At 44.3% G+C, this 9,216-nt stretch overlaps 1 protein-coding gene across 1 annotated transcript; it reads right to left on the bottom strand.

The window, feature by feature from the left end:
- Positions 1-3,998: 3,998 nt before the first annotated feature.
- OSTC (oligosaccharyltransferase complex non-catalytic subunit) lies at positions 3,999-8,095 on the bottom strand. The gene is made up of 4 exons (XM_066549002.1): positions 7,840-8,095; positions 7,534-7,627; positions 5,736-5,933; positions 3,999-4,659 (listed from the first exon to the last, which is right to left on the bottom strand). The coding sequence occupies exons 1-4, from the start codon at positions 7,976-7,978 to the stop codon at positions 4,641-4,643; spliced, it is 450 nt and encodes a 149-aa protein (XP_066405099.1). The 5' UTR covers positions 7,979-8,095; the 3' UTR covers positions 3,999-4,640.
- Positions 8,096-9,216: the final 1,121 nt, after the last annotated feature.

Consider the following 9,216-nt stretch of genomic DNA (forward strand, 5'->3'; position numbering starts at 1 on the left):
AAAACTGATACCAAAAAGAGAAGGAAATTACAAATATCAGTCTTTCACAAGCGTTAGGCAGCAGATGATACCATATTGATCCAATTTACTCAGAGATAAATACTATTTCTTCCTGCCTGCAGGTAGAGCAGTCTAAGAACTTTGACATTTATAGAACCCATATAGGATAGCTACATGATGAAGTGTAACTCCATCCCATGCCTGAAGAACATTAGTAACTAAACTGATATCATCAAACAGGAGCTCAGAAAATTGCCTTATGGACTCAAGACACTGGACAGCAGAATGCAGTGCCCTGCATCTGCATCTCTAATTAAAACACAGCAGAAGTCAGACATGCCTGACTACCATTACAGTGCCACAGCTGTTGCTCTGAAATGAGCTCATGGTCTCAGTCCAGTTCTTAGCTGACAGGTATCCATGTCAAACAAAAAGGACACCAGCACAAATAGTTTTTACCAAAGAAATCCAATCACCTAAAAACTCCCATATTCCTACTAGCCACTTCCCGTGAAACACTACCCTTTGAAAAGAGTTTGATGCATTATATTTTTTGTTGTCACTAAAATTCAGATCTCTCCAGAGTTCTCCAAACATTAGTATAGCTGAGAAATCTTAATGTGACTGCAAAGTATTACAAAACATTCTTCTGAGATTTCTACTGTAACTGATCCACTTAATTTCTTCTAATTGTTTCAATCCTCTTTTACCATGTTCTGGAAGAAATATATTCTAAAGAAACTGCAGTGCTGAGAAGTAGCAATTAGAAATTCTGAAAATAGGCCAGTTATTGCTGCAACCCTTTTTGGGAAAATCATCAAGATGTAGGAAAAATACAATAATCACATTCACAAACGTGCCATACCAGGTACACTATCACAGACGTTGCTAAGCTGTAGAAAAACAGTTTCCATTGCATGCAGGATTTCCACATGTGTCAGGGGGAAAAAAAAGAGAATTGCTGTCTTTCCCATAGGCACATTGGCTCCCTGTACTGAAGGCAGCAGAAGAGATTTAGGGTTGTCTCAGGTTATAAGACTGTATCTCTTAAGAAGTCAAACACATAGTGCTTTCTAATTAATATACTAAGAACGTATATTTAGTCACATTTCTTCAAAATGGTTGAATCATCCTCATTCTTCCACAAATTGTTTCAGTAACACAAATCTTCCAAATATGTATCAGTTCTTGGAGAAGTAAGGAGTGGGGTCCGTGGGACTGCTGCACTGGACTCCCAGAGGGCAGACTTTGGCCTGCTTATGGCCCAGACTGGCAGAGTCTGCTGGGTCACTGAGGAGTCCAGGAAGGCCTGGCATTCCTCAAGAAGGAAATTGTAAAGATGCAGAAGCAGGCCTTCCTGATATGCCTAAAGACAAGACAAGCAGGAAGCAGACTGAACAGAGAGCTTTGGCTGAAAATCACAACAAAAAGGAGAGTTTATGACCTTTGCAAGAAGCAGTGGCAACTCAGGAGTACAAAAATGTCAAGAGGACATGTAGGGAGAAAATTAGAAGGGTCCAAGTCCACTTAGACCTTAAGCTGGCTACTGTTATAAAAGACAACTGAAAATTACAACTAAACATACATTAGCAACAAGACTCTAAGGAGAATCTCCATCCTTTACTGAATCTGGAGTGAAACATAGTGACCAAGGATGAGGAGAAGACTGAGGTGCTTCACAGCTTCTTCACCTTGGTCTCTAATAACAAGTCATTCTGTGGGTAGCCAGCCCTCTGAGCTGGAAGACAGGGATGGGGGGCAGAACGAAGCCCCCATAATCCAAGGGAAAATGGTCAGTGACCTGCTATAGCACTTGGGCACACACAGATCTACAGGCCTGGGTGGGATCCATCCAAGGATCCTCAGCAGAGGCAACTGGTAGAATTGCTCACTGAGCCACTTACCAGCACCTCTGTATCTAGAGGCACTTAATTTAAAAGACATGGAGATGTGGCACTCAGGGACATGGTTTGGTGGTGGGCTTCACAATGCTGGGTTGATAGTTGGATTTCATAATCTCATAGATCTTTTCCAACCTAAATGATTCTATGATTCTGTTACAGTCCCACAACATGCAGGAGTCTGGAAAATGCATTGAGGGGAAAAGAAAAAAAAAGAAGTCAGAATGTCTGTTCTTTTTCATCTAGATGTATTTTTCAACTTAACTCGATTAAGTATAAAATCATTTAAGGGTTTATATATGTATATACTAACTTTCAAAAGCTACATAAGTTATATATGTCTTCCTGACTATACTGACTAGGCATCATCTCTCAGAGATTATACTGAAGCCATGCTTTCAGTATTTTCTCCATCAAGACAGCCAGAAAATCAAGACCTCTACACTTCAGCCTGACTCTCTGTTGCACTTGGAAGTAGGCCAAATTTCTGGTTTTAATCAGCAAAGATGTGTTCCTGCAAGCTCTGCTTTACCTTTACCTTGTTTTTAACCTCTCACCCACGATCCAGTTCAGTTGAACCTTGAAGATATGAACATGAAACACAGATGGATATTGTCACCAGTTACAGAGTTTTCCTTCAGTCACTGAAACATTCTTATTACTATTTCAAGCCTCTACCTTAGAGGCCACCTGCTGTTACCTATAAAGAACAGCAGCCAGAAAATACCAGCCTTTCTTTCCTGCAAAGGGGATTCATCTAACACACTGCAATACTACTTCTTTGCAGTTTATTTGACTCAGTAGAAATTTTACCTTGGGTGACAAGCCTCCAAACCACTTTCAAAATTAACCAATCTCCAGTAGTCCATTCTGCCATCAACCAACCTACCATGTGCCTCATTTCTGGGTAGTCCGTCTTCTGTTCTGCATTTGTTGTCCTGGTTCTCTGTGTGCCAAACTTGGGCAGATGATCACGCCAGACCTAGCTGGGAGTCTGTGACCAAAAAACTGCGATGTTCCTTCAGCCTTATTTTTTGCAGAGGGAATCACTTAGTTTTACTCTCCCAAAATGATACTCTACCTTGCAATTACGTCTACTTCAATTGTTGCTTCAAGTTACAATTAAAATTTGCAATTACAGTGAATGGCACTTCACAGAGCAAGGCACTGAACTGTGCCTTTGAAATCATGTTCAAGAGCCTGCTCATTTAGAACCACCTGCAAACTCAGGACACTGAAGCTCGACTGCACTACAACAAGCACTGAGCCAGAAGAGTCTTGATTTTAGTCAGTGAACTTTCTGGTTTGACTTACCTCTCAAAGTATTTAAAAACATGACTTAAGATGCAGTTATTTACTTACATAATATCAATACTCCCCCGAAGGTAAGCATATGTCTCACCAAAACCAGAGTGACCAAAAAATAACTGTGTCAAACAGACTGGAAATTTTGCAGTTATGAGCCTCATAAAACAGCTCAAACTACCTTAGACCTTAATGACAAACATGTAAGGTGAACAGATGCAAAAGTGTCACATCGTACGTAAGGATGTGGCAGTGGAAGTGACATATCCTGAGGGCAGATGATTAACAACTAGCTCAGATATTTGATTAGTATGTGAACAGTAGTGCTTACTTCACAATTACAGGAATAAATAACTTTTCTACTTTATATTATTATACTGATTAAAATAGTGCTTCAAACACATATGGATTGCAAAAAAAGACATTTATGGTGATGCAGACGGGTCTTTCCTTCCCCCAAAATGCAATACATTACTTGAATTAAACATTTCAGCAACACTCAATCTTTTAAAATTAAGACATATTGAACTGAAACTTTGCCTCACACAAAAAAGCAGCAGCTTCAGAAGTAAGTGTTCTTGGCTACTGATAACAGCATGTTGTTTGCATACAGTACAATTTCATGGAAAATGAGGTTTCTTGTCCCTGATACTAAAAAAAAAAAAAAAAAATCATTATCCAACAATGAAAAACAAAGCTGAAATTACATGGTCATGGTATGGCACCTCATGTCTGAATGCAGAACAGTCCATACAAACAAGAAAAAGCTTTACAAGTTGCACAAATTTAAAATAATTTTTTAGAAAATAAGTTTTATTTGGCTCCTTTTGTACACTTTTTCTTAAAAAAAATGCACATTCATACAGTTTGCCCTTCCCAGTGCATGTCTGGATTTGCTCACATAGAGCATTAATATCATTAATATCAAGGCCAAAGATGCCTTCACAATAATTTCAGACACATTGTATTCTGGCTGTAAAGCATCCAAAGTTACTAATTTTCTGATTACAACTTGGAAATCAATGTTTTGAGTGTTTCTTCTCTGATTCACATACATAATTGTCCCAAACAGGGAAGAGGAGACAGACCTGCAACAAAGAACCGTCAATGGCGAGTACTCATTTCAGGTAGAGCTAAAGGTAGGTTCTCTACTTCACACTGAGATGGAATATAAAAGAAATACTCAACTATATAACTTTCTCTTTTTCAAAAGCTCTACATCAGAAATGAGAAAACATTGCTTGAAAAGTACAGATCAGCCACTGGTAGTGCCAGTTTGTTTGCAGAGAAAGCACTCTTTCCCTAGTTGTTTCTCATGGCCAGGTCTCCCTGCTGTTGATAGTGACTATGGAACTCGTTTCTTGCTGTTTCTTCTTAGAACACTTCGTGGAGAGGAGGAAATTCAGCTCGAACTTTCACACAGCACAAGAGGTACTAACCCATCAAGTAGCCCCTACAGAAAGAAAATTTATTTAGACAAAAAGTTAGCAAACATAGGCAGCACTCCTCAAAAATCAAGAGACATACAATCTTAAACCAAAATTTAAGACTGCAAAAGCCTCTGCTGATCAAGGCTCTTTGGTCATCTTAACTATAGACTCCTTCCTCAGCTGGTTTTCTTCAATGAACTCTGAAAATGCATTAGCAATGTTCTTGATCCAACTTTGGTAATTGTTTGGAATTTTTGAAGCCCACATTATAACCTAAGAAACGTTCTTTATGTGTCCCCTTTACGCAAACTACAAGTGGTAAGATATTCAATACAACCTGATCTTTTCTGACACTTCACACAAATCTGTTGTCTCTTCCACTTCTCTGAAGCCCTGTTCTTTTCATGAATTTCAGAATGAGAACTGTTATACAGACACACATGTACTCAGTGAAGCAAAAAATCCCATACAGCCTCAATGAAGCAAGAAAATATAGGGTAGGTCCCTATCCAGATACCTACTGCCAGGGAAACCATCACTTGTGTGTTATGAAACAATTTTTTTTGAAGTACTCTGCAGAGGCCAAAAAAAGTATTCAAGAATAGAAGAATGACTGTCACTATTAATTCAACACTTCATGGAGCTACTCCAAAAATTACCTCACAGTAACTCTAAACATCAGTTTTCAGCTATTCTAAATTAAATAGACCGAAAAATACAGAGCGGGGGGAAACTGGAAAACCTGCATTTGGATTTTGCACAGCCTGAAAGCTACAGTACTTTGACAGCTCCATATTCCTCAAAGCCCTACTTTGTAGCTACTCACCTGACCAGCACATACAATGAATTTTAAGGTACACTGAGCAAGTCAGACTCACTAATCATATTTTCTAACTGTCACCCTTTTTTAACTACAGCATGATCTCAGAGAAGCTGGCTCCCAAAGCATCCCACCTCACTCAAGGTAGCTTGTTCAAAAAAAAGCAGTGAAAAAGGCAACTTATATTCAAGCTAAATACTTTCTGTTATTCTTAAATTTAACACAGCACACATGAGCCACAAAAGAGAATAAAGACTGAAAGATAGTTAAATCACTTACGGTAATTTCATCCTCATGAAAACTCTGGCCATGAAGAAGCTCAAAAGCACACTAACAAATCCAATAAAGAGCAAAAGAAACCTATTCAACTTGGGGATGTTTGGTGCATTGGATCGATCCAGAATTATGAATCCTAGGCCACCCATTGTGAAGAGGAAACTGGATGCAAGGCCTTCCATAATGTACTGCCCATTTACTCTAAAGAGGAAAAAAAAAAGTGAAAAGAGTCAGAAAATATTAAAGAAATTATTTACATTTCAAACCCTATCCACTCAACATATTATAGCTGTACAAACACACAGGATGATTAACTTTGATGGCTGACTTTCTAACTAAAGTAAGTAGGAAAATGTAATAGATGTTATACAATTACATCAATACATTAATACACAATTTATGTCCAGAACTGAGAGTCTACAAGGTGCCCAGTGCAGCACTCAGGAGGATTTATACATACTTGTGCATACCAACAGCTACCACCCAGCTCACTGGACTGCAAAACCACCCAGTCCAAGGAGGTCCCTGGTTATACAGATGATCCCAAGGCACAGCACCACCACCTTCTTATTTCCATCCCCATGTTTAGGCAGGACTGCCTCAATCCTCCTCTCAGCACAAATTCCACCCAAAGCACTACAGCAGCACAGGAAGCACATCTGCTGGTTCCAGCACACATCCTGCAGGATGTTCTGCTGCCTGCTTGCTGAGCCTACACGGATCCACTGCAGGACCAGCCTGGGCGTGCCCCTTGGGGCTCTCTGTCACACAGCTGGACTTTCTTCTTTCAAGTGGAAAGAGATGGAGAGTGAGGAAGCTGAGATGCAGAAAGAATATTGTACCTGGATCACAAGTCTCCTGCTTCCCACAGTCACTGAGCCATTTTCCCACCCTCCTAAATAGCAACCTCATAAAATTGGCATTGATGAAACTACAGTGGATGGCCATACAGAAATGAAGATTATCATTACTGCTTCATACCCTGGAAACAAACAAGTTTATCTTCTCTTGTCTTGTTTACACTGACAAATGACAGTGCTAACAACTCCCTGCAGCAACTTGATTCATCAACATTGCAACAATCCAACCCGGTCTGAAGCACACATCTAGTCCAAGCCAAAATCTGTCACATCAACCATGTCACAGACCTCACCGATTCAATCAACTTTTTGGTATTTAATAAAAATCATTATTTGTTTCCACATACATAGATCCCCCCCAGTTACAAAAGTAGACTTAACTCTCTTCAGACCAGTTTAGTACTAGGAGTCTCTAGTTCATTTTCAGTAATAGAAGCCAAGGGCACTAGGAAGACCCAGTTGATACACATTTGTAACAATGTTCCCCACCAGAGTCCCAAGTACACTAGAGTTTAAAACGTAGGAAACGAAAGCTTCCCAAACATTACATATTCGGCAACAAAAATTAATCAAATGCATCCAGTATAAAGCTCAACCTGACTAGCAAAAAAAAATAAGTACCTCCAGCCCAAAACAGTTTATTTTTACCAGACCTTTCATTTTTAAAAGTTTTAGTACTAAGTTGCTTGATTTCCACTGGTTTCAATGCTGGTTGGGTGGGGTTTTCGTGAAAAACAAAAAATAGTTCTTGGCAAACCAAGAACTGATATAAAACAACTCCTGCCTTGCAGAGAAAGAAGGGAAGGGAAGGGAAGGGAAGGGAAGGGAAGGGAAGGGAAGGGAAGGGAAGGGAAGGGAGCACAGGTCGGCAAGAGGGGTTTATTCCCTTGAGCTTCGGCATTTGCAGCACGCCGCTGGTGGGAACAGGGCCCTGCTCTTACCTGTATGCCAAGAAAGCCACCGGCCTCTGATGCCCGTGTTCGTCTGTCATGGACCCCACGCTCGGAGGTTCCACGATCACGTCATAGATGATTCCTGCGGGGAGAAAAGCAAGCACCGACTTTGACTCGCAGCAGCGAGAGCCGCCCCGACCCCGCGGGCACGCTGGGGGATGCCCGAGGCTCGTGTTTTACGGGCGGTTCGGGCCCGGACACGGGCTCAGCCGCGGCTCTGCCACCGGGGCAGGACCGAGGGAGAGCCGCTCCGTGAGCGGGGCCTCCCTTTCACCCCGCCCGGCCCGGCCTCACCTCCGGTGATGAGGAAGTAGGACACGACCACCAGCGCGTACACGGTCATGGCCGAGGGCATGTGCACCCAGCTCGGCCGCTTCAGCTTGATGTTGGGGCACTCGAGCACAGCGAAGGGCAGGCGGTACAGCGTCTCCATGGCCGCCGTGCGGTCCCGGGGCGGCCGCGGCCCCGCTGCTCGCTGCCGGCGCTGTCCGCTCCCTTCGCCGCGGCCGCGCTCCGACACCGACACGAAGGCGGAAACGGAAATGGGCTGCCGTGTCCTGACAGGGGGAAACGGATCCCTCTCTAAAGAGACAAACTAAACAAAGCAGTAGAAACTTGCGACCAGGCTTAAGTGACAGATTCTGACTTTTTTTTTTTCTACGTAAAGACAGTGGAAACGCCGCCAGTCGGCCGGCGAAGGGTCTAATCCGTTTTACTTACCTGCCAGGACCCGGCAGCCCTGACGTGTCGGCGCTGGGTACTGGCTCCGGACCGGGGGCGTGGCCCGGGGCGCGGCCGAGTGCAGGCCCCGCCCCCGGGCTGGGCAGCCACGTGGCCGCCCCAGGCCCCGCGTGTGCCCCGGGTGCCACCGGCCCTGCCCGCCGGTCACTCACGACACTGCCCGCCGGCCACTCGCTGGGACACCACTGCCCGCCGGCCACTCGCGGGACGCTCCCGCCGCCCCTGCCATGGGGTCGAGCACCGTTTGGACACTCCTGTGCTGATGCAGTTTTCCGGCGGGGGGAAGGAAAAGCCACGTCCCGCGTGTGAGTTTGCACAGTCGGGCTGGGGAGATGCAGACCCGGCGAGCAGACCAAGTTCCGTAGTAGGCCTTACCCCAGCCCCTGTGTTTGCAGGGGAGCGTGGGGCTGGGGTGGCCCTTGGGTGCACCATGGGATATGGTGCCCATGCTGACCCACAGCCAGAGGTCACCCCGGCAGCTGCACGCAGGAAGGAAAAGGCACATCACAGCAGTCGCTGCTGAGAGCAACAGGGTACTACCGTGTGTTACAGCCCATCTCACACGCCCCTGTAAGGGTGCACACACCTCATCAGCCCGGCCCAGCCCAGCCAGGCCCCTGCTGCCTCTGTCCTCAGCTCGCTTCGGAGAGCAGCACGTCAGAAAAACTCCCCCTTTTGAGTGGAAGCCTCTCTAAGGAAAGGGGCAGGGAAGAACTCTTCAGGGTACAGGAGCGCGTCCCAAAGCACACGCACCAGCTGAACTCGTCCACCTCACCATGCTACCCAGCCCACTTCCCACTGCACTGCCCTTCCCCAAATGTCTGCCCCACTCCTACACAGCAGCCAACTGCTCAGTTTTAAAATAATTACGGGCCTTATTACCATTTCACTGGAACACTGCCTAAGGACTGCTTTGATTTCTACCTGTAG

Source organism: Molothrus aeneus, chromosome 4, assembly GCF_037042795.1.
Source record: "Molothrus aeneus isolate 106 chromosome 4, BPBGC_Maene_1.0, whole genome shotgun sequence".
Lineage (NCBI taxonomy): Eukaryota > Metazoa > Chordata > Aves > Passeriformes > Icteridae > Molothrus > Molothrus aeneus.

Bases quoted from the DNA above. Each gene is read 5' to 3' on its own strand.
- OSTC (XM_066549002.1), bottom strand. From the start codon at position 7,978: ATGGAGACGCTGTACCGCCTGCCCTTCGCTGTGCTCGAGTGCCCCAAC. The intron at 7,628-7,839 runs GTGAGGCCGGGC...TTCTCCCCGCAG, and splicing joins CTACTTCCTCATCACCGGAG to GAATCATCTATGACGTGATC. The intron at 5,934-7,533 runs GTAAGAGCAGGG...TTTCCTCTTTAG, and splicing joins GTGGCTTTCTTGGCATACAG to AGTAAATGGGCAGTACATTA.